The sequence below is a fragment of the Pseudonaja textilis genome, chromosome 1, assembly GCF_049901715.1.
Source record: "Pseudonaja textilis isolate UNSWEBS1 chromosome 1, rPseTex1.2, whole genome shotgun sequence".
NCBI lineage: Eukaryota > Metazoa > Chordata > Lepidosauria > Squamata > Elapidae > Pseudonaja > Pseudonaja textilis.
The window spans coordinates 147,186,255-147,211,804 of NC_141990.1; the positions used below are offsets into that span (position 1 = coordinate 147,186,255).

The window sequence follows — 25,550 nt, forward strand, 5'->3', positions numbered from 1 at the left end:
GGAGAGAAGAGAAGAGAAGGGAAGGGAAGGGAAGGGAATTGAATTGAATTCTTTATTGGCCAAGTGTGAAACAAGGAATTTGTCACAAATGCTCTCAGTGTACATAAAAGAAAAGATGCATTTGTCAAGAGTCAAGAATCATAAGGTACAACATTTAATAATAGTCAAAGGGTACAAGAAGACATAGTTAAACTATATATAGTGTGTGTGCCGAGTAATCAGCTTGTTATTTAATAGAACAATGATGAATCCAGCAAAGATGAAGGAAGTCTTGAAGAATTTGACGGGACATTTTCAGAGAAATTCAAAGGCTTTGGAGGAAGGAGGGGCAATACTCATCCAAATATACAACACCTGACTAAAAAAATGGAGCCTTCTACCTCATGAGTCCCCAAGCCCCGAGCCTAACTCACTACCGAACTGTGAGCCCTTCGGAACTGGGGCGCAGAAGTAGCGTGCAGGTTAGCGCATGCATATCCCCACTTGTGTGAGTGGTGGGCATGTGTGCCCACCACTGACACATGCACGGACCCTTCCTCCCTGCCCCCTTTCTGCTGGTCCGCAAAGTTGGAAAGGTTGGGGAACTCTGTTCCGAGTAAAGGTATCTACAGCATAAACAGAGATGCCAGTCCAAGGGAAAAAAGGAAATGGCTTGGGTGGAGGCCTTTTTCTTCCCCATTCATCTTCCCCCACCCCTCACCCCCACCCCCTGGGCTTTATTCAGATGCAAGAAAGTGACTTACCAAGGATGTGGACTGCAGTCATTTGTATCTGCAGAGAGATCAAAGAAAGGCAAAGTTAGGGGAAAATATGATAAGAGAAGCTTGGGCAACGGATGAGCGATGGTGGACTTTCTTGTGGATGGCCTCTAAATCTTGGTTTTCATTCTTTAAGCCGGAAATTTGGATCACGCAGAATTTTTTATTTTTTTAAAAAAAGGCTTGTTCACTACTTTTCAATTAACTAACCACTGACAACATTCTGCTTTTTTGCAGTTAATAAGCAGCCCTCCTTTAAAGTTCTATTACTCACACAGAGTAATCTCTCTCTCTCTCTCTCTCCTTCTCTCTGCAGCTTTTGAGGCGACTGGCAAGGCTTTTAGTCTCTTAGTTGTTTAACAGTGGCAACAGCTGCAGGGCTGTCCCAGAGTTAATGCATACACGCAGGTATTTTTGTTTTAAATCATCCTGCTAAAATGCTCAGAATAGTCAGGAGCGGATATATATATTTTTTTCCTCCACAGAAAGACATGGTTTCAGTATGGACATCATAGAACTCTGGGGCTCAACTGATACATATTTAGAATGGTTAAAGAATGCTAACTTTTGTATCCGGGCTCAAATAGAGAGCCTCTTGTGCAACCCAGAACTTGATAGGGATCCAAGAGGAGGATTACTGTAAAGAGTCTCCAAAGGAACAGCTTTGAATGGTGGCTGCGAGGGAAGAGGGAGGCAAGGCCATGTGGAGGAGCAAGTCCACATCTGCCTCCACTTAGCTTGCTGGCCACTTTTCTCAGGCCCAGGTCAAAGCTTCATCCTACACCATCATTATAGCCAAGGGAAAGAGGTCAGGTTCAGGTCCCCCATGCAACAGCGTTCCCACTTCTGCTTTCAATCTCCAATTCCCCAGAGCACTGTTGGCTCAACAAAGCCCCTCTAGATAGATGCATTCATGGAACAAAGGGTGGGGTGAGGAAGAGAGAGAACTTACTCTGCGTGCACGTAGGTCCTTCCCAACCTTCTTTGCAGACACACGTGAAAGACTCTCCGCTTACAACACAGGTTCCCCCATTATGGCAAGGGTTTGGCAGGCAGCTGCTGTTCCGTGCTGTAAACAAGAAACATAAAACGCTTTGCTGCCGGTTTCTTCGGCACGCGCCTCGGGGGAAGGAAAGGCGAGGACCCACAGGCTCATTCGTACCTATATTGCAAGTGGCTCCATCCCATCCTGCAGGACACATGCACTTGAAGACGTCGCCCTCATCATAACAAGTCCCTCCGTTGTTGCATGTGGCTTCGTCACACTGACTGTCACCTACCCGATGGGGGGAAAAGCCAAAGTGTCATTTTTTGCCCTTCAATGTTTACTAAAATTTAAAAATACAAAGATAAAGAACTAACGTGAACTAAGGAAAAATAAATATGAAAAGGACCTTATAGGAAAAATAGCAGAGAAAAAGAAAAAAAATACGTAAAGAGGAAAAGAAGAAAGATAAAGAAATGATTTCTCCTTTTATCCAGACACCTAAGAACAATTTCCGTAACTTATCACCTTCTTTAAAATTTCAATAAAAGATCTCTTCCACTCATATCTCCTATCTATAAGCAAATTATAAAGCCTCATAATTCAGGCCTTATCAGCAAAAGCCCATTAAGAGTTACCAGAAATAACAAGATAAGCTATTTGAACCTCAATCAAATAAATCAGTTACATATTTCTTTTCCTTAATATAGTAATTTATCATTTCCTCTAAAAATACAGCCCCGCTTTGCCATCTCTTATCTATAAACAAATCTTTAAAGCCTCTTCATTTCAATCTAGTCAAGAAAAATCCAGAGCTACAGGAAGCAACGTATTAAAAAACTTGATCTTGGATCCCTTCAAATAGTGTCCCACTTTAATTTCTTATCATTTTCTCTTCCTTTCGTTTCATAAACTAATTCACAAATTTAACATATACCAGAAAGAACATCTATACTTTAACCTTAACCAAATAACTCAACTTTTACTTTAAACACCAGATCTTATTTACTTTGTCTGAAAACACATATACACATATATTGCGTATGTCTATATATATCTTCTTCCCAAATCCTATCTATAAACAATTTTTTAAAGTCTTGTCATTCAGTCCTGGTCAAGAAATTCCCATTAAGAGCAACTGGAAAGAACATCATATATATTTTAACCATGTTCAACTTTACGTTCCTTTTTTTTTAACTTTAAAAAAAAGCCAAGTGGTCAATATGGGGTGATGGTTGAGCTGCATTCAGCTTAGTTTCAAATTCATCAGAATCTGATACACCCCATTTTTTTAAAAAAACAAACATAAAAAAACATTATTGAAATGTGTTCTCCCCCATTCAGTCATAATAGTTTATGTGAGCTTAACCTTGTCCCTCCCTCTTCTTGCCTCCCCCCGAATATAAGCCCTGGTCCCTTAATGTTGCTGGAATTTTCTAACATATAGGAAAAGTGTAGAGAAAAGGGCACCATCAGGTTGTGGCTGAGAATATTTCCCCATTGATCCCTATATTCAGAATGATGCAGTTTTGTGAAAAGAAATGTGTCCTGAACTTACGCAAGGCAGAGATTGGCATTATGTAACTTCAACGCTGGCGTTCATAAACCAACTGGCCTGGAACTACAGGATACCTTGCCTATGGAGATTCTCACTCATCCAGGTCATGGCTATCCCAGAGGTGCTTTTTCAAAAGGCAACTGGACTTCCTTTGTTTTTGCTCAAAGACGTTTTGCTTCTCATCCAAGAAGCTTCCGAAGATCTTCAAGCAGAAAACAAAGGAAGCCCAGTTGCCTATTGAGAAAAAAAAAAAAAAAGCATCTTTGGGACACAGGATCCTTTGAACACTTCAAGGGCAGAGGAACAGAAACCCACCTTCTACTCGGAAGACAATCACCTCACTGAGTAAATTCAGTTGAGTTCAGGCACAAAATATGACATTCTGAATACCACCAGTATAAGTCTCTCAAAGGTATTAAAAAACACTCACGTGAGTGGCAAGTTTTTCCTTTCCAGCCATTTTTGCATTCACAGAAAAAGTCATTGACCAAGTCTCGGCACGTCCCTCCATTGTGGCAAGGGCTTTTATTGCAATCATTGATATCTGGAGATAATAAGAGGAGAATGTCGGCTAGTGTGGTAGCTAAAAATATTTATAGAATGCGCTTCCTCTGCATATTCACGTTCTTCCTTCTAGCCTGTAGTTCCTGGATTAAATGGTGCAATTTTTTTTTTATGCCTATACCCTCTATTCTACATGCCGTCCCTGTGTTCCCTTTTGGGTTTTCTCACTATTGAGAAAATGGCAAGTCCCTTGGAATGAAAAACAAGACCTTGTAATTACACCCTTTCCAGGCCAAAATGGCCCCGTGTGTCTTTGAAACATTGCAGGTATGTGGCAAGCTCCCCTTGAGGTTAGTATTATTGTCACAAAAATTAAAACTGAGGACAACAGTAATATGGCATTCAAAAGGTAAAAAGATTCTTTTCGGGTATAAGCTTCATAAAACTTAAGTCTGCTGGATGACAAGAAAATACCTAGAGTTTAACTCTGCAAAATACATCAACCATTTACTCAGCTCCTAGTGTACAGGTAGTCCTTGACTTACAACAGTTCATTTAGTGACCGTTCAGAGTCACAGGGACATTGAAAAAAAGTGACTTACGACCATTTCTAACACTTATGATCTTTGTAGCAGCCCCATGATCACATGATCAAAAACTCTATATCTGTGATGGCGAACCTATGGCACGCGTGCCACAAATGGCCAGCAGAGCCATCAGTGCTGGCACGTGAGCCGCAGGTCAAGTTACCTCACGGCACTTCTGTGCGCCTCACAGCTGATTTTTTCCGGCTGGTTTGAGGCCTTTTTCGGCCTCCCAGAGGCTTGGAAAAACCCTATGCAAGGCTTTTCAGGCCGAATTACAGGCCCGTTTCGTCACTTCCCATAATATCGGAAGTGATGAAACGGGCCTATAATTTGTCCTGACAAGCCTTGCATAGGGTTTTTTCAAGCCTCTGGGAGGCCGAAAAAGGCCTCAAACCAGCCGAAAAATCAGCTGTGAGGCCCAGTGCAGGTAAGGGGGGAGGGGATTGTGCACACATATGCAGGGAGCGTGGGGAAGGGGTGCACGCATTGCATTCTGGGTGCTGGCACGCGAGCAATTTTTGACACAAGAGCCCGAAAAGGTTAGCCACCACTGTTCTATATGCTTGGCAACTGGTTCATACTTATGACGGTTGCAGTGTCCTGGGGTTGTGTGAACAGCTTTTGCAACCTTTTGCCAAGCAATGGGAAAGCTAGATTTAATTAACTGTGTTACTTGACTTACCAACTGCAGTGATTCACTTAACAACTGTGCCAAGAAAAGTTGTAAAATGGGGCAAAACTCCCTTAACAACAGTCTCACTTAACAGCAGAAATGTTGGGCTCAATTGTGATCCTAAGTCAAGGACTACCTCTATTTGCCTTGTAATGGAAAACATTCCAGTACTTTAGCTACACCAACTGTATACTAAACTCAGATCACGGGAAGCCAACATTCCCTTAACCATATAGCAAGTTTAGACAGAGCACTTCAGGCACACAGATAACTAGATGGAGCAAAAGGACAGCTATAAGAAAGCTTCTCCTGTACAGGGTATCCTTTTTGCTTAAGAACATTTATGTCTTATGTGAGCACATAGTGAGAAGAGAAATGAAATGCAAAAAGTTACCCTTCCAGTGGTGCAACGGCTTGGAACTTATAACTAGATTTCGTTGCAAAAAAACAAACAAACCCTCTCAAATGCTTTGGGAAAACTACATTTCCCAGACTTCTTGGCTCTCTGGAGCATTGTTCCAAATCTATATATGCTATAGATTTGGATGCTGAAGCCGATGCTTGGGGCATTATTGTTTCGTTTCTGTTAATGCTTTATGATAGCTCTTCTTTTATTTATCCTCGGTAAGCTGCTGTGAGCTGCATAAAAGCTGCAGTAAATAAAACCAATAAATAAATAAGCGCTCTCAGCAATTTAGAGAGAGGTGAACATAAGACAACCATCCTGAGTATCTCAACAGCAAGACAAACAAGCAGGTAAAAATAAAGCATCGACACAAAAGGGCTTGTAGGATGGGCTCAGATGTGAGGTCAGAAAGAGCAACTACTTGGCTTTGTGAAAAGAGAATGAATTCCTCTTTGCCTAGCCCCATGCCCAAATGAAGACGAAAGAGGATACGAGTGGGCAGGATATAACGCTCACTTACTCTTCCTACAACCAAGGGGAGAACACATACTTGCAACTTCTAATGTTGTATAGCCTACAAAACTCAGAAAACTATTTCCTTCTGATTCACATGGAGATTCCCCAATTCTCTTGAAATCTAGATGGGCTGCTTGATAAATGAACCCGGCGGTGTTTTCAAGAGATTTCTCCTCCCGTCTTCCCGTCTGTTGGAAAAGGAGGAGCCGCTTACTGGCTTCACAGAAGGTGCCTTCCCAGCCGTCGCTACAAATGCACTTGTAGGAGTTGATGCCGTCAATGCAGGTGCCGCCATTTTTACATGGGTTGCTCTCACAGTCATTGATGTCTGAAAAACAAGGATTGAAAAGGAGATGAGTAGACTGACAGTGCCCTTAAAAAAAAAAAAATGAAACAGGGAATCTAAGTTGCAAAATATCATGCCCCCCCCACCCCACCCCCGTGGAACAAAACTATTTTAGCCCTGTCCCTAGAGATGTCAAGATTAAATCTGTTTCTGCTTCAACATGCAACTGGCTCTACCGTGATGCCCGGCCCTTTGTTAAAAAAAATGGAAAGCGGGCTAATAAAAAAAACAACTTATTCTTAATATCGCCCCATGATTTAATCATTATGTAAGGCAATCAATAAAAATAGCAGGCTAAGTTTGCTGTACGCTAGTAGAAAGCCTTCTGTACACACGCCCAAGTTAATGTTATAATTTATTAAAAAGTTAAATATTCATGGGCAGGGACCTTTTAATAAACAATTTTCCCAAGGCTCCAGTCTCCAATTCACCGCAGGAGGAGGAAAAAGAGAACTCGGGCGGGGTTGAAAAGATGTACGAGGGCCAATACCATGTCCCAAGGACAAATGATCTTACTGTTTTACCCAAGGAGCTTCAAACTTGGATGTAAATGAGAGGAATCTTGAGATAAGCATCTCCAAATCTTACTTTCATGACAATAGGTGCCAGTGAAGCCTTTGTTGCATTCACAAGTAAACTTGCCGCCTGCTTGGCTCTTGCACTTGCCGTGGGGCCCACAAACATTGGAAGAGATATAGCGAACTCCTTCTGGGGTGCTGTTGGAAGCGACAGCAACAGTGCAGCTGTCAATCACTGCGGAAGAGAGACAAGCAAGCAAAAATGAACCTTCACTGTCTTACCAGTAACTTTATGGAGTTTCCGCGGTTGCTGCTGACGTGGGGAAAGTAAATTCAAATTAAACTAGGCTCTAAAGTAGGGGTTTCCCAAACCTCGGCAACTTTTTAAGACTTGTGGACTTCAACTCCCAGGCATGGCTGGCTGGAGAATTCTGGGAGTTGAAAACCACAAGCCTTAAAAGTTGCCAAGGTTGGACATTCCTCTTTTAAAAGCTTGATAAGGAAGCAGAGGGTGGACAAGGAAATGCAACTCAGTCCAACTTGGGAAGAACAACGGTTTCCACTTTGGACCCCATCACTTTCTGCTTTGTACACATCTGCTTCTCTCTTGCCATGTCTTCCACCCAGCCCCAATATTTTCCAGAACCTGGTATGTGACCTTCGGTCCCAAAGAGCAGTATGCCTACATCCTGTGACCCAATATTGCTATTAAAATTCCCTTGGAAGTGTAAAAAACCATTCTAAAGTACTTTGTGTTTTCTAAGTATCCCCAAAACTCTTTAGGAGCAAGAGCATCTCATAACCAGGAAGGCCTTAGATCAGACCAGATTCTTTTTCCAGCTAGATCAGCTAGATCAGTTGGCTTTGATTTGGATTTCTCCAAGTGGGCAGAGCTGGTAGTTTTAAAAGTTACTTAGAAACGCATGGTAAAGTTACTGGGCCTTCCTTCTCGAAATAGCAGGAGATCAATGACTATTAATGTATTTAAAAAGTTAGGGTTAACTCAATACTCTGTATACCTAAAGAAAACAGGGTCTGAAGCAGAGGTGGTATTCAGTAGGTTCTGACCAGTTCTGGAGAACCGGTAGCGGAAATTTTGAGTAGTTTGGAGAACTGGAAATCCCACCTCAGACTGGAGATTTTACAGTATCCTTCCCCTGCCACGTCCACAGAATTGATAGGAAAAAAAAAATTGAATCCCTGAAGGATTCACTGGTCTGAAGGAGCTATTGCCGCCTCCTGGACCCAAGCCAGCTAACCTAACACAGCACTGATTATGCCAAGTCACCAGAAACATCAGACAGACACCTTGCTCAGGTGATGTTGGAGGCTGAATTTGGGACATTCTGCACGAAGGGCGTCCCCGAGCGCATGCTATACTACACAGCACACACAAAAAGCGTAGCTTCCCAAGGAGTTCAAAACGCATACCTTCACAAGGAGTTGAGCGGCAGTGATCCTTGAGGTGGGAACAGTTCTTGCCCTCGTAATCATCCGGACAGTTGCTGCAGAAATAATCGCTCTCGTAATTGAAGCACTGGGCCCCATTCTGGCAAGGGTTGGGCTCGCAGTAATCTACGTCCAACTGTCAGGGATGGAGGAAAGAGGAGGACAGAAGAGAGGATCTAAGTCAAAGGCTTTATTCATCTTCTTCCCACGGTCACAGGAAGGAAATGTGGAATCTGACCCTTTTTTTTTTAATCTGTCACCTCTATTGCTTGTGTACGCCAGACACAAGGCAGCTCTCACCAGCCTCGCTAAAATAATGTTATCCAACAGCATGCAGAGCTCGCAACGTGAATGCACACCAACACCAGCTGAGTTATGAATTCCCACACCTCACCCTTGATGTTGTTTTTCAAAATAAAATAATAAAATAAAATAAAATAAAATAAAATAAAATAAAATAAAATAAAACGTCTCTTAACGCTGCTCGCTTGAACGCAGGCATTCAGCCTACAGATCCAGGAACTGCACACCGAATTGGCTCTTATCTGGAACCTGCCTCACCTGACAGATGTTTCCCGAGAAGCCAGCCAGGCAGAGACATTGGAAGCCATTGATTTCATCTTGGCAGTGGCCCCCATTCAAACAAGGGCTGCTTGCGCATTCATTGATGTCCCTCTCGCAGTGATCCCCGATGTAGCCAGGTGGACAGAGACAGCGATAACCGTTCACTAAATCCTGGAAAGAAAAAAGGGTGCAAAAACAAAACAAAATAGAGGTTAGCTCACCTTGCCAATAAACCACAAAGCATTTAGTATTTATTTGCTTTGTCAATTACATACAAGATACAGGTATAAGAATAAATATAGTATTGAATACATGAGATAAGATACTTATAAGAAAAATAAAAGAAACAATAGGACAGGGACGGTAGGCATGATTGGTGTGCTTATGCACGCCCCCTACAGGCCTGTTAGGAAGGGGGTGAGGTCAATAGTAGTCAGTCAAGGTTGAAGTTTTGGGGGTTTGGGGAAAAAACCAGAGTCAGGTGGAGTATTCCAGACATTGACCACTCTGTTGCAGAAGTTGTGTTTCTTGCAATCAAGTTTGGTGCAGTTAACCTTGAGTTTGTATCTATTGTGCGCTCTTGTGTTGTTATGATTGAAACTGAAGTATTCATTAACAGGTTGGACATTGCAATGTACGATTTTATATACTATACTTAGATCGGACCGATAGCGGCTTGGTTCTAGGTTTTCTAGGTCTAGGGTTTCAAGTCTGGTGGCATAAGGTATTCTGCAATGAGTAGAGGAGCGGAGAACTCTTCTTGTGAAATATTTCTGGGCTTTTTCAACTGTGTTAGTATCAGATGTGTAATGCGGGTTCCAGACTGATGAGCTGTATTCAAATATTGGTCTAGCAAATGTTTTGTATGCTCTAGTTAGTAGTGTGATATTACCAGAGAAAAAGCTATGTAGGATTAGGTTAACAACTCTTAATGCCTTTTTGGCTATGTAGTTACAGTGGGCTCTAGCACTTAGATCACTAGAGATGAGTACTCCAAGGTCCTTGACAGAGTTTGGTTCCTCAACAAGGATTTCACACATGCAAGCAGCACAAAAACAGAGAGGCCGTTCGATGTCCGAGGATGGCATTAAACCACAAACTCTACACAAACCCTTCTCTTTGGACCATGTGTGCTGGGAGCACTGTGACTTAAGAGGGAGTCCTCAAATTATGACAATTGGGACCAGAGTTTCCACGGTTAAATAAGACGGTTAAGTCGAATTTTATGACCTTTTTTTGCCTCGATTAACTGAATCGCTACAGTTAAGTGAATCCTATTGTTGTGGCTTCCCCCACTGACTTTGCCTGTCAGAAGCTGGTGGTGAAGGTGGCAAATGGCAATCACAACACCAGGATGCAGCGACTGTCGTAAATACAGGTAGCCCTCAACTTAGGACCACAACTGAGCCCAAAATTGATGTTGTTAAGTGAGAAATTTGTTAAGTGAGTTTTGCTCTATTTTACGACTTTTCTTGCCACCTTTGTTAAGCGAATCCCTGCAGTTGTTATATTAATAACACGGTTGTTAAATGAATCTGATTTCCTCATTGACTTTGCTTGTCAGAAGTTCGCAAAAGGGACCACATGACTCCTGGACACTGCACCTGTCATAAATGTGAATCAATTGCCAAGCATCACGTGACCATGGGGATGCTACAATGACCATAAGCGTGGAAAATGGCCGTAAGTCACTTTTGTTCAGTACTGCGGTAACTTTGAATGGTCACTAAACAAACTGTTGTAAGTCGAGGACTATCCTGCACCTGCTGATTACCAAGCACCCGAATTTTGATCTTGTAACCGTATGGGGATGCCGAACTGGTTGTAAAACACGTTTTTTCCCGTGTCACTGAAACTTCAAAAGGTTGTAAAAATGAATGGCCGTAAATCGAGGAACACCTGGGCAATGCAAATCCACTGAAGGGCAATGGGAAAGAAACTAAGTCAAACCTGAAGGACTTGGAATCATCAGAGCTAACCAGACACGATGAGGCAGCGACGCTGGCTCATTCCTGCATACGCAGTCTGAAATTCATAGCCTAGAGGAGGGGTGTCAAACTCAAGGCCCGGGACCCGGAGCCGGCCTGTTGGGCCACCCTGGAAACAGCAAAGGAGCGGCCCACAGTGCTTCTGCCAGCAAAAACGGAGCTCAGGAGGGCCACAGGCGGCTCTCTCGAGCTTCGTTTTTACTGGCAGAGGGTTGCAAGAGGCCATTGCAGCCGAAAACAGAACTCGGGAGCCGGTTTTCATTCGCAGAGGGTTGCAAGAGGCCGTTGCAACTGAAAACGGAGCTCGGGCCTACAGGCGCCCGCAACACTAGTGATGTCGAGCTGGCCACGTTCACCCCAGCCCCCTAAAGTCAAACAGAACACCCTGATGTGGCCCTCAATGAAATCAAGTCTGACACCACAGCCTAAAGGGAGAGACTCATTTACAGGAGGGCAACACTAAGGATGGATTCATGGCACTATAAAACCTTGCTTTGGTTCCACAATGTTTGCCACAGCCTGATCCTCGTTACTAAGCCCAGCGGAGAAAAAAAGGGACAGAAAAAAAGCGGGAGGAAATTCAGGCCTCTCTCCCAGCCTCTTTTCCTGGGGGAAAAAAAGTGCTCACCACCTAATTTGTGGGTGAGCAACAATCTGTTCCATGTCAGGCTGAACTCCCGTTTCATCCGTGGAAGCCCTTCTCTTTCTAGCTGGGGAGAGAATTAATGAGAAGCCAGCAGGAACAGAGCAGAGGGAGAAGTCTGCCAGTTTGAATGAAGGATAGGCTAAAGATGGAATACATTAAAATATAGACAACAACTGCTGGTAGCAACAAATTATGCATTCACGCATTGAGATTGCTGAACATGCATTAATAGCACTTGATAGCGTATTTTTCTAAACTGTGAAAAATGACATTGGAAGGTGTTATGAAATTGAATGTCCCTGCAAGGGAAGGCTACCATTAACCTCATTTTCTGTTTTATTTAGCGTAAAATGATTTTTTCTTCGTATGCAAGGGCCTAGTTCATGCATGATGCTAAGTCTTAACGTGATCATTTCACAGTCGATTCATCTGATGGAAAATCCACCCATTATGCTTACGGTGTGTGCAAACTATCCATGATTATAAGCAAACCATGGTTATGTGCTTTGTGGGCAGGTTAACGAGTTGACACTAGCAGTAATGAGACTAAACTAGACAAGCATTGAGTGTTGACGTTCATTTCTTAGAATGACCAGAAAAGATCTTTTCTATGCAACAATGTGGTAATAAAATAATCAAACGCAGATGGACTATGAAATTCGATTGCTTGAGATTTAAAGAGTAAAATGGTTGAGCTTAGATTTGACTGGCAACCTTTCCAAAGGGGAGATTTTGTTTCACAGCAGGAAATAATATGACATCCAGCGCCACGATCTCCTGAACCAAGTGAAATAACTCTGGCTGTTGTAGGGTTGCTTAAGGAATTCAGATTTTTGTGAATTCAATGATCAAGCCTCCCAATCTGTTCCCTGGATTTGCTTGTAGACTAGAACTTAAACTTAATTATCTGGGATCTTTCTCCAATTGTCCACTGTGGAGCTTAACGTAAAAGGGAGAAGGAGAAAGATGGAACCCTCAGAGGCGTATTTTTGAGAGAAAAGACTCTTTCAGTGAGAATGATGAGGACTTCACCCCTCCCATTCCCAGATTAGCAGAAATCTAACAAATTCAAGAGAGACTGTTCTGCCTCTTCACTCTTCATCATTATCCTCTGCTGAAAACTGGCAGATTCTCACAGGGGAAATCAAACATTACTTACCTTACAAGTCCCTCCGTTCTGACACTGTCCCACACAGTCATCAATGTCTGTAATTAAAAGAAGGAAAACACAAGCTGAGTGGGAAAGCAACACAGCAACCGAAAATCCAAGATTGGAGAGAGAGAGAGAGAGAGAGTGAGAAAAAAAAAATCAGGGGGCTCTGCAGCTCTAGCTAGATAAACTCTGTGAAGTTTCCTGCTTGCTTTCCTCGAGATAACGTTATTGTAAATGGGTGGGAACCTTCAGCAATTCTTCCAGTAGAGTTAAACTGAAACTTCACATCATTGTTTCAAGGCACCTTATCAGAACCTAGCCATATTGTGGACTAATGGGTCTGATAAAATTGATTCTTATTCTTGCCAGATTGACTACTCCCTTTCTAAAAACATCAGTGACTCTCTCGCCCCCCCAACCTTCCTCCTGGCTGAATTATGACAAAATGTAAATCCAAGTTCGATTGCAACACTTTGCCCTTTGACACCCCCGCCCCCAGCTACACACACACACACACACACACACACACACACACAACTTACTTGTCTCACAATTCTGGCCAGTCCAGCCAGCAATACAATTGCAGTAATAACTACCAATCAGGTTCCTGCAGGAATTGGCATTGATACAAGGTTTGCTCTCGCATTCATTGGCATCTGAAAAGAGACAAACGAATTGCTCAACACTCAGCTGTGGGTAGAGTGAAAGAGGAAAGCACACCCCCCTCTCTTGTTTTCACAGCAGGCCCTCCACGTTTATTAAAAGCTAGCGGACTCTGAAAGATTACACGATTGCACAAACACGAGGAGAACAACTTCAGGGCTAGGCAACCTGATGCCCTCCAAACATTTGGGAATACAACCCTCAGCAGCCACAGCCCTTCATCACAAACTAGAGGAAGTACAGTCCAAAACTTCAGGAGGGGCTCCAGGCTGCTTAGGGATGCTTTTAAAACACTGCTTTTGAATCACTAAAAGCATACTCTGATTTCTCACGATGTCATCAGTAGTACTGAGGCCTTGGCCCCCCACGATTAAGAACAATTCCTTTTAAAAGGGAACGGGGAGGCAGGAAGAGGCGAGTGAGGTGGAGATTAGCGAAGGAATAGAGTATTCCCCAGGCCTTGGGATTAAAACATGGCCTTCAAAGTGCAGGGGACTCCTTCTTCCGAGGATCAAGCCAGAGGTTGGGACGCAGCTGCTGCCAATTCTCCAGGGTTGAATGTGTTAATGAGGCTGTGGTGGGATGCCCCAACTTTCCCACAAGGCCAAAAGAGAAGGAAAAACAGGGAGTGCACTGCCTTGAGAAGGAATATTTGCCCTTCACAACCACCAATTAGGTATCCCAGCCGATCCCAAGATAAGCCAGCCATCTCGAGAGTTGCACAAAGGGGGCTACTCCCCTCCCCGCAAATCAGCATGCAGGGAGATGGGAAGGGCTAAGATAACTGTACAGGTTAGTACAGTTGTGTCCTTGGGCAAACGGTAAGGACGTTCTCCTCCTCTGAATTCAAGCAACTCCAGAGAGATTCCCAGATTAGCCATATCTGAATTTCTCATATAATACAGCAGCTCAGATACTCTTGACGTTTCCTTCCACAATGTACCGGGACGTATGGAAGATATATTATGCAATTTAACAATTTCAACAGACTGAGCATCAGAGGTGGGTATTCAGCAGGTTCTGACCAGATCTGGAGAACCAGTAGCGGAAATTTTGAGGAGTTCAGAGAATTGGCAAATCCCACCTCTGACTGGGGATTTTACAGTATCCTTCCCCTACCATGCCCACCAAGCCACAGAACCGGTGGTAAGAAAAAATTGAATCCCACCACTGCTGTACATCATATCTGGGAAGCTGTTTTAATCAGTCTGGCCCAGGGAAAAGAAGGACTTGAGGTTTCTCTGATGAGCTCAAGACACAGCATCCCTCAACATTACACGTACCTATTTGACAAGTTTTACCAGTCCACTGTAGTGGGCAAACACATTTAAATCCATCAACTAGATCCTGGCAAGTTCCTCCATGCCCACAAGGGTTTGGAGAACAGTCATCAATATCTGTCAAGAAAAGATTTATTTAGCCTTAGGTTAGGGCAATTATCATCTGAGCAATGTATTAGCAATCATGCATCCTTTTGCTATATACCAAAGGAAATATCCAACTTTTATATTGCGCCCTTCACTTTTCATCCCTCCCTGCCCGCTCAACTTTCTTCTGTGCTTCAGACAACCTTAAACATTCGTTATGAATTTTGATAAGAAGAAATTTCAACACCACGAATACGCACATTGGTCAGGTTTTCTGGCGTTAATAGCCTTCAATAAAAGTGCTAGTCAATTTCACATTGTCTTCACACAGAGACAACTACTCCAGCTAGAATGCCAGTGAAAATATTCATTCATGGATATTCTCACACACACACTCTCTCTCTCCTGTCCTGCTTTTTAAGTGCCAGGATTAGAAGCCCAAGTCTGAAAAGAGACTCCAATGAATTCATTTCTACTTGGGAGAAGTTCAAATGGGGCCCAGGAAAACACAGAGAGCTGTCTTATTATAAATCAATTCAACTCTTCCAGCCTTGTGTTCTCAACACTAAGTGGGACTGCCCAGGGTTTTTAATATCTCCTCAACCAACCTGGAACATTCTGAACATTGTTTTATTATAATAATTTTCCTTATAATATAATTATAATAAGTAAGAAACAGTGCCATTCTATTTTCATTTGGATTCCTGCATATTCCAAAACATCTTTTCTGGATTGTATACCAAAGTATTGGCCAGCTCTGCTTTTCAGTTCTAATCTGTCCTTAACTGCAGTTCTAATCTCTCCTGAAGTACAATTTCTACTTGTCCATGGACACTGGAACTGAAAGGGTAACACATATAAGACTGAAGAACATGCTCTGGTTTTCTTCTTCCAGACTCGCAGATAATACATGGCAAGATACACGGGTAACAAATAAACACTTTAAGGATTTAGGAATTCTTAACGGAGAATCTTTAAAAGGGAGAAACTGGCACTGTGTTTTGGCAATCGGCATTGATGTCTGACAGCAGTTAACTGTTAAGAACCCCTTGGAAATTTCTGTGACACTTAAGGAGGCAAGAGAGGTTAAAGCTTTGTCATTCTAGTTCACTTACTAAGCATGCAGGTTGGTGCTGCCCAGCCAAGTGCACAGAGACATTCAAATCCAGTAGGGGTCTCGAGGCAACTTCCTCCGTTGTGGCAAGGATCCGAAAGACAGGCGTGTTCCGCTGCAACAAGAACAGAATCTCCTTCAGATTAGCCAAAGGTGCCAAGGTGAATCACCATCCCTCTGACCCTCAAAAGTCATTCCTTGCTTCCTCTGGGCTTCTCCAACTTTCCATCTTGCAGTAGACCTGATACTCTGCCCATCTTTGAACACTACCAAGGTTTACCCTGAAACCAATGGCAGGGTGCTAAACTAGAGACCATCAGGTCATTTTTCAACAACCACTTCACACTTCCTGACCACACTTTCCTCCCAGTGCATTCCTCAAGGACTAGGGCAGGGGGTCCTCAGCCCCCAATCAGGGGCTGTTCGGAACTGGGCCGCGGAAGTGGTGGGTGAGCACATACGCACATCCACACTTGCATGCACACTTCATTTGTGTGAGTAGCAGGTACACATGCCCAGCATTCACACAAATGGAGCTGCACATTGCACTTGCCTGCCACTCAGACAGAATCATCCCCCAACCCGCCCCCGGGTCTGCAAACCTGGGAAGGTTGGAGAAATCTGGTCTAGAGTGTTATCTGGATTAGATGGTTTGGAAAAACCTACCAGTTGTTTTCATTACACCACATATTTTTGAACCCAGATGATTTTAACTGCATGGTGACTGGTGAGCATTTCCAAATGATCCACTTGAGGCAACGGCCTTCTCCAGAAATTTCAGGTAATCACACTGCAGACATTTCATTACCCAACTAGATAACATCTTCAAGTGCCAGTACTATGCTAGTATTTCACCATACTAGTACTACATTAATACTTCAGTGTTATATTTATATTATAATTGGTGCATGCATGTGTCTATAACATGACCAAAAAATTCTTGTGAATGGGAATTAACCTTTAATAAATGCATGAAAATAATGGTTGGGGTTGACTTCCTCAAGATTGGAAGCCATAAGGTAGCTCTCCAGCTCTTTTGGACTTCAGGTCCCATTATCCTTGCCATTAGCCATGCTGGGTAAGCCAGATGAAAGCTGGAGTCCAAAATTCTAGAGGAGCACTGTTTCCCTACTATGCACTGAAATATAATTTTGCATTCTCTCCCCATCTCTTGCACTGCCCAGATAATATCTAGGGTTGCAGCCAGGGTGCTTGAATAAAACAAAGTAACCTCCTGGAGAATTTCTTACCAATTTCACAGTTTTGTCCTGAATAGCCTTCAGGGCAGGAACACTGGTATTTGTCAGGGCCCGTGTTGCTACAGGTCCCTCCATTCAAACAAGGCGGGTGAGTCCCACAGTAGTTGAGATCTGCAAGGGATAAATAGGAGCCAAAGAATGAATAAGGTATTTCAAAACAGATGCTCTGTGTCCTTTGCCATAATATTCCCCAAGACAAAGCAACCAGATGGCTGCACACTCATAAGCAGGATAGGGAAGCAAACCCAGCAGGGCCAAAGTCCACGTTCTACCTACCCATCCCAACCTCCATGATATTGATCTGCATTTCAAACCTCCTCACAGCCTCCTCCTAGATTCAGCCTACCTTTATTGCAGAATTGGCCACCCCAGTTGGTTTCACAGAGGCATTGCCACGGTTCGTTGCACGTTCCATGGACACAGCCCGGGTGTGGAATGCATTTATCGCAGTACTGGCCTTGCCATCCATACTGACACCTTCGAAGAAAGAGAGCTTGGAATTATATCCCGAAAGGAAATAAAAGGACCAGCGGCTGGAAAGTCCAAATTTTGCTTTCCTTTTTTTTTTTAAAGGCAGCATTCTTTCCGAGACTTGTTTGGTGGCTTCTTGTAAACAAACAGTTTTAACCAAGGTCTCTAAAGGCAGCCTTTGTACAAAAGAATAACTGTTCTGGGAGGCTCGGTGTGGAGCCATTGAAGACAAGACTCTATGCTATTGTGAAGCTCACACAAACGCAGGAGGGAGAGTGGGTGGGTGGACACAAGAGATCAATCTCTGGGCCTTGACAAATGGATTAGAGAAACGGATCAGGGTGAAAAGAGAAAAGAATGAGTCAGGAGGAGCGACAATTATCCAAAGACCCTCATGAATACAAGGGGTTAGGGGCATTTCAGCAGAAAGGCAAACAGCCCAGCAGGATGAAGCAGCTAGCTAACTAGGTTTCCCTTTGCTCACAACTCTGCTCATAGATGTACCACTGTTTGGGGGTATGCACTATGCAGTTACTAGGAGTCACAGGCTGACATGAGGAGAAGGAAGCCACTTTAGGACAGGTAAGAACAGAAGTTCTAAAGCAATATTTCCATTTGATAATCGATATTTCCATTCACAACATGAAAGGAAGGGGACAGGGGTGGGGTTGATATAGCTGCCCCAGACATAGCCCAGTAAAGGGACCCCAGTTCTCTGATGATTTTATTTAAAACTTTGGCTCAAAGGTGTGTGTAAGTTTAAAGCAAATGAACACATACTACAACGCAAGTTGATGTTAACAACAAAATCTGGGGAAAATATTTTATTATCCAAATACCCAGTCTCCCCTGCTTCCCGCCCTTATGCATTAGGGCACTGCCATTTTTTTAAAAAAATAAAGAAATAAACAAAATATATTATCTGTGGTAGAAAATGAAAAATTTGCAAGTGTGAAATTTTGAGTGAACAAAAAAGGCATTTTGTATCCAATATCCGGGGAGAAACCATCAACTGCAATTACTCAACTCCACCGGACCTAACTTTCCAAAACAAGTCTTTTCATTTCATTTTCAAAGCAATATTCTGCCATATAGCCTTGTGATGAGGGAAAAAAATGACAGGGATATGACAGGGAGCTAATCACTTAGCACTAATATCATGCTTCAATTCTCCTTAAAAAAACCCTCAAATGGAAAGCCACTCCCCCTAATTATTTTCTTTTTTGTCTTTTTTTTACAGCAGCAGCAGCAGCTTTGAGAAAGAGAGATGCCTTGATGCCACTGATAGATTGAAAACAACAGGTATTTCAAGTCCTGACTGTGGGATCTTCTCTGGGAGCAGCAGAGCAGAGGAAATGGAAGTTCCCCTTTGAATAAAGAAGGCCCAGAAGGACAAAAGACAGATTTCAATCCTTGCACAGAACAAAAGCTTTATACAGCTTCTCTCCTGCCCCTCACAAAAAGCTGCCTGAAATCTTGGACTACGGGCCCTCATCACTCACTGGCAGCCAGCGCTGGAAAGGAGAACGTGATGGCCGCTATAAGTTAAGTGTCAACAGCCTCTTGCAGCACACTCTGCTTCAACACAGAGCAGAATAATAATAACAACAACAACAAAAACAACAACCAGCCTCTAAAAATCTAACTTTATTTTTAATGCTAGGCAAGGCCCATCTTGATAGTTCCGTTCCAAAAACAAAAGCCAAACTAAAGCCAGGCTAATTTTAGCAGAGGAGTTTATTAGGCCTTTCCACATTAACGTACATCCAACCATCCTATGCTTCAAAAATAGAGTCTGCCTTACAAAATGGGCCCATTTCATCTTGGTCAGGTCTTTTTTTTTTTTTTTGCCTTTTTTTCCTTTGGCTTCACATCACTTCTAATAAGAATGAGAGAAACTTCTATACATTTTTTTGTTTTTAGGCCTTAAAAGCAGCTTTGGCTGGGGTTTTATTTTTAAACGGCTGCATCTGTAACATAGCAGACTATGACTCATCCCAACTCAGTGGGAAAAAAAACACACCGTATAGTTTGGTTTTCCCCGAGTCCAAGAAAATAATTGAGGCTGGAGTATCAGGAAGGGCAGCTCTGCTGCTGGAAGTATACATATATATATATATATTTTAAAAAAAAAGAAGTGTGGGAAAGTTGCACCTTAAGTAAATAAGGGCAATAATGCATGTCTAGGCAGCAAGTGGGAGGCGAGAGGCACAGGAAGGCTTGAACTCTGAAAACAAAGCCTGTTGTTCTGGCTAGCAAGGAATGCAGGCAAACCCTCTAAGGCACATTCAGCTGGATGACAGAAGCACAAATCTTTTGCTGCTTTGGCTTGTGCATCTCTTGGGATCCAGCCCAACCAAAATAGGGCAAAGAAATACGACAGGCTGACTGACTGAGGGCAAGTCTGCACGGAGAGACAGTCAGGCAGCAAGAATCTCACCGCTTTTCTCTTCGGGATCATTCTGTTAGGGCCACTTGGATTGATGTGGATCCCATTTTTGTGGAAAAAAAGGCCCGTTCGCTCCTTGATTTTTTTAAAAATCAGGCACACCTGCTTTTCGGCCATGTCTCCACAATGGGGTAGGGCCTATCTGCCTCCAGCTCCCTCCATTCCAGGCAGCCCTGGGATAGGCCGCCCCCACCCCCCTTTGGTGGAAGAGGTTTCAAAGGAAAGCTCTGATGGCTGAAAGGGGAAGGGCACTTGAGCCCATTTTTGCCTTCAGTTGTTGTGGCTGCTTCATCACTGGAGGTTTTTAAGAAGAGACTGGATGGTCACTTGTCCGAAATGGTATAGGACCTCCTGCTTGAGCAGGGGGGTGGACTAGAACACCTCCAAGGTCCCCCCTTCCAGCTCTATTCGGATTCTGATTCATAGTTAACGTTTCTCTTCCCAACATAATCATATTCCATTTCTGCAAATGAGAAGGCTCTCAGGGGAGCAACGATGCTGGGGTCGTCCTGTTAGCTAACACAATCCTAAGTTGCATTAACCGAGGGATACAATCAAGATCAAGGGAAGTACTAATGCCACTCTATAAAGCCTTCGTAAGACCACACCTAGAGTACTGCATCCAGTTTTGGTCACCACGTTAACTGGGCTTGGCTAGTCTAGTGAAGAGAAGGACCAGGGGAGACATAATAGCGGTCTTCCAATATTTGAGGGGCTGCCACAGGGAGGAAGGGGTCAAGCTATTTTCCAAAGCACCCGAAGGCCAGACAAGGAATAATGGATGGAAACTGAACATGGAGAGATTCAACCTGGAAATAAGGAGAAACTCTGACAGTGAGAGCAATCAACCAATGGAACAGCTTGCCCTGGGAAGTTGCGGGAGCTTCATCACTTGAGACTTTCAAGAAGAGATTGGACTGCCATTTGTCAGAAATGGTGTAGGGTCTCCCGCTTGAGCGGTGGGGGGTTGGAGTAGATGACCTACAAGGTCCCTTCCAACTCTGATTATTTGTTATCTGTTCCAGCCAGATTCCTCTCTTTTGCAAATACTGAGGCAGCCACAAGGTGAAAGCCACTTCTAATGTGGAGCAAGGGCCCTGAGAGAGCGGAGAGTCCCCTACTGCTGCTGAATGGATGTTGTGTACTGCACAGGAGCCCTCCCAGGGTAACCAGTTGGCAGCCCCACTGACAGGTAGTCCTCGACGCACCAGCACAACCGAGCGTAAACTTTCTGTTGCCAAGCAAAACATTGGTGAAGTGAATTCTGCCCTATTGTACGACTTTCCTTGCCCCCATTGTTAAGTGAATCACCGCAGCTATGAAGTTAGTAACACGGTTGCTCAGGAAATCTGACTTCCCCATTGAGTTTGCTTGTCAGAGGGTCGCCAAAGTTGTTCACATGACTCCAGGACACTGGAACCATCATAAAATATGAATCAGTTGCTAAGCAACCAAATTTTTGATCATGTAACCATGAGGATGCTGAAATGGGTCGTAAGCGTGGAAAATGGTCATAAGTCACGTTTTTTTTCAGTAAGGTCCTAACTTTGAATGGTCATTAAATGAACTGTTGTTAAGTCGAGGACTATCTGTACATGCCTTTCCCTTTTCAGGATTTTCTCCAGGAAGATACGGATCAAGGCTGCCAGACACATGGCGTTTTTCTCCCCCCTCACCGCTATAAGTAATAGTCCTGTTTTCTACAGAGAGGCAAGAAAGTGTTTATAAAGTTATTGGCAGTCGTCCACTCCTCTTCCCCCAAAACTTGACTTTCTGAGAGGACGTAAACAGGGTGGGAGCTGTTTCCAGGGAGAGAGAAAAGCAGGGAGCTGATTGGCTTTGAGATAAAGAAAAGAGGAAGGAGAGTGTTGGCTTGGTGTGATGTGACTGGGCAGGCCTGGTGATGATTGGTCAACAATGCTTGCCAGTGGAACGGGAAAGATGAGGTCTGGTTGACCCTCCTTTCACTGTGCTTGCCACCGCTTTTTGGAATATAAACCTATCCTTCGGATTCAGACTTGCAAACCTCCAAACCTCAAGCGGTTCCCTGAGGCTAGAGATTTTCCTGACCTCCCCAAATGCTTCTGGCTTCCGTGACCGAGTCTCGGAGTCAGTCTAGGGAAGAAACCCCCCAAAACCCCACAATGTGTCTGGATTACACAGCCAGCTTCTGGAGGGCCGCTGCCTGCCAATCTCAGGAGCTACTTTTTCCTGAGCCTGAAATACAGGCGGCAATTACTCCAGAAAGAAAGGAGGCGTTAAAAAGCCAAGGTTCCTACCCCAACAATGCTTGCCAGCCTTACCTTAATGCCAACCCAATTCAAGGATGCAACACAATCACAATTCTTGGCTTTCAGAGTCTGGCTACATGCGAGCTGTCCTCCCTACCCACCTCTCATCCCAACCTTGTCTGCTTGCCAGAAAAGAAAGGAGACATCAAAGAACCACAGCAGGCCCTCTGCCTCATCAAGAAGATCTACGGACGGACAAGATTCCATCCAAGCTATTAACCTCTCATCACTCTGAAGTCTGGCTCCCAAGAGCAGAGGACCTAAGGAGGAGGCAAGTAATCCCATCTCAAGAATGCTCAACTTGTGCCTACTGGTGGGAAAAGTTGAGGGAAAGGAGGAGGGGGGGAGGATAGGAGATGGCGAAAGCTAAAACCAGTCATATAATTACACTTACTAGAAGTAAGTAAACGGATTACACGCTAACGCTGGGCCAAGAGTTTAGCTGCCATTCAGTATTGAAGGTTCACAATCCGTTTGACTTCCTGCCTCCAGACCCAAAAGAACTACGTTTACATGCAACAGGCTTTTTCCAAGGCATCTCCCCAAAACATTGTTTTCTTTCCCGAGCCCTGGGGTCGAGAATATTTGCTTCAAAATTAAACATCAAGACTGCCCTAATGTTAACTCCTGCTTTTCTTTTTTCTTTCTTGTTTCTTTTTTTGTACTTTTACAACAATTCTGAATCGTTTAAGGAAGAAAAGATGTTTTTGCTTTTACCTGCATTCGCCGGGTATTTTACAAGAACCATGTCTGGGATTGCAACCCTGACGACAGATTGCTGAAAAGAAAAGAAAAAAATGGAGAAAATTCAAAAGAAAGGAAATAGGAGAAATGAAGGAGAACATTTCTTGCACCTTAAATCCATCCCCTGGAAAAATTTTAATAGCCCAGTTAGCAGTGGGCCCCTTTAATGAAACCTTCTGCAAAAGAAAACTGAGGTGCTTCGTGCCAGCCACCTGCAAAGAAGGGGTCCCAACTGCTTGGTGAAAGCTTCATTAACAAAATTACATGAGCCCAACGTTGAGAGTTCTAAAGACTTTACTGGCCTGCAGCATTTTCTATCTTTCAACGCAGTCTATACATTAATGCACCCACATATTATAGCTGCAAAATCATTTGCATAAAAGCACCTTTCACCCACTCCGACAGTGAAAGGTTTGATGATTCGCAGTGCATTGATAGCACCACAGCTAACACAATAGAAAAGCAACCAAGGGTCTTTCACTTGGTTTCTTAGCATTAACAAAGGAATCTGGTTTTGTTTTTCTTTAAATGCTTATTTGTGGGTAGGAATGGGAGAGCTACCAGACTCAAAATAGGATTGTTTTCAAATCAAGCAAAATTGTATCTAACTTTCAGGAAAGGGGTGCATGCCAAAAGTGGGAAAGGCCAAAAAGCAAGCAGGCATGGGCATGCCACTGTCTTAGACATTCAAAGACAACCCACACTCTTCTTGGATGTGTGCAACAATGTGGTCTCCAAAGGAGGCACCTGGGCGCATTTGCCAAGCCTAAATGGCAGCTGCAGGTATCCAAGGCCATTTTGATCAGAGGTCTCAGCACAGAGGGAGTCCCTGTCCAACTGCAAATGCACTTTACCCAATTTCTAACAAGTGTAGACCTAAAAAACTTCTCACAAGGATTTCTTAAAGAGTAAAACTAGAGGAGGCCAACTGATGGAAGTCTCAAGGGCAAAACATTCTTACAATGATACCCCAAAATTAACTTCTGTTTTGGTTAGTAGCAGGAGCAATCTTTCCCTATCACTCTGCTACCTGCTCCTCTATTTTAGAAATCTGACGGCTTATACCTAGGGCTGTGCTGTACAAAGTTAAAACACTCTGCAATTGAGATACGGTCCTTATAGATGCGTTTTAAACAGACGACACATTTGGTTACAATTCATGATGCCTTCATGCTGAACAAGTATTGTTTATGCGACCCCAGGCTTTGGGTGGGGTCACCTCTGTCTGGAATGTTGAGGACATCCCATGGAAGATGGCTACTGGGATGGGGCTCATCCATTCACAAAATGGCTGACATAGAGGATATAATCCCTAATTATGATCCTTCTTGATGCCTATTGAAGTCCCTCTTTAACAGAATCCCCCATTTACTACTGTCCTTCTTCCAGAAAGGGAGGAAAACCATCATTTTTAAATTCTAAAAATAAAATTATGAGGCCTATTATGCCTCAGATGCATTCTTAGCTATAAAGAAGCTTAAGTTTTGTTTTGCAGCTCAATATGTATATAATTTTTAAAAACAAGTATTCCAAAAAACGACAATCACTCTCTCTCATTCACTCAGTCACACTTACAGCCCAGGTGGGCAGGGGAATTGGCCTATTGGCCTATATTAAGTGAGGATCTGCAAACAGTCCTAACTCCAAGAGGCCATGTTAGACCAAGTCATATGAGGTACTGAATGGAAGTCACAACTCCCAAAATAATCATGCATTATTAAGCTAAATAAAAACACAGCTTGGGAGGTCTCCTGGATATATCACTAGCTGAGAAAGCTTAGGCAGCAATGTTTTAAGGAGTTTTGTTTTGTTTTGCCAGCTGCAGCTCTCCCTGGACAAGTCAGTTATTCATGCGCTAGTGGTGTCCAAGTTGGATTGCTGTAACACAGCCTTTATGCCGCTTAAATCCTTTTAGAACCTTCACTGGTAGGAAATGTAACTGTTCAAAGATGGCTGTTATCAGTAGGTGAAAGAAGTTGGTTCATGTGATAGCTGCATTTTGCCAGCTGCACTATGGGCAAGTACATTTCATTTACTGATCTAATCCACTTTTCAAAACAAGTTAAACTGGTATCATCATTACAGCTTGCAGAAGCAACTTGTTCTGTTTATCTCTATCTTGTATGAAGCAGTACCTCTTTTTTAGAATGAAGGCGAATATATATGTCCCAGGATAATGTTCCGGGTTCCAATCTGGGTCGGTTACCGGAACCGGAGGTTTTGTCTTCCGAGTTTTTGGACTTGTGTTGGAGCCCTCCTCCGACCCAGATTGGATCCTGTAGTACTTTTACCTGTTTTGATTTGTTCACCATTCAATTTAGTTAACCTTAATTTCTCGGATTATAACAGAGGAAGACCATTTATTTATGTTCTCTATATCCTACATAATTTTATAGACTTGTGTCTCTTTTCCTTACCCTTTTCTGAGCCAAAGAACCCCAAATATTTTACCTTTCCTACTAGAGCAGTTTCCTTTGTTCATTATATGGGTACTCTTTTCCAGCTGTAAATATCCTGAGTTAAACTAAACTGCATACAAAA

The 25,550-nt window shown here is 43.3% G+C and overlaps 1 protein-coding gene across 2 annotated transcripts in view; it reads right to left on the reverse strand.

Annotated features, from left to right (window-relative positions):
• The window catches only part of JAG1 (jagged canonical Notch ligand 1), a 59,785-nt gene that overhangs the window by 10,191 nt on the left and 24,044 nt on the right, over window positions 1-25,550 (reverse strand). For both annotated transcript variants that reach the window (XM_087919151.1, XM_087919155.1), the window contains exons 5-19: window positions 22,983-23,043; window positions 17,401-17,531; window positions 17,046-17,165; window positions 15,797-15,910; window positions 14,598-14,711; window positions 13,194-13,307; window positions 12,658-12,704; window positions 8,862-9,035; window positions 8,283-8,436; window positions 6,922-7,086; window positions 6,202-6,315; window positions 3,732-3,845; window positions 1,921-2,034; window positions 1,711-1,827; window positions 744-771 (exon numbers count right to left, since the gene is read on the reverse strand). In XM_087919151.1, coding sequence (XP_087775277.1) covers window positions 744-771; window positions 1,711-1,827; window positions 1,921-2,034; window positions 3,732-3,845; window positions 6,202-6,315; window positions 6,922-7,086; window positions 8,283-8,436; window positions 8,862-9,035; window positions 12,658-12,704; window positions 13,194-13,307; window positions 14,598-14,711; window positions 15,797-15,910; window positions 17,046-17,165; window positions 17,401-17,531; window positions 22,983-23,043 — 1,681 coding nt within the window. The remainder of the gene's footprint in view (window positions 1-743; window positions 772-1,710; window positions 1,828-1,920; window positions 2,035-3,731; window positions 3,846-6,201; window positions 6,316-6,921; window positions 7,087-8,282; window positions 8,437-8,861; window positions 9,036-12,657; window positions 12,705-13,193; window positions 13,308-14,597; window positions 14,712-15,796; window positions 15,911-17,045; window positions 17,166-17,400; window positions 17,532-22,982; window positions 23,044-25,550) is intronic.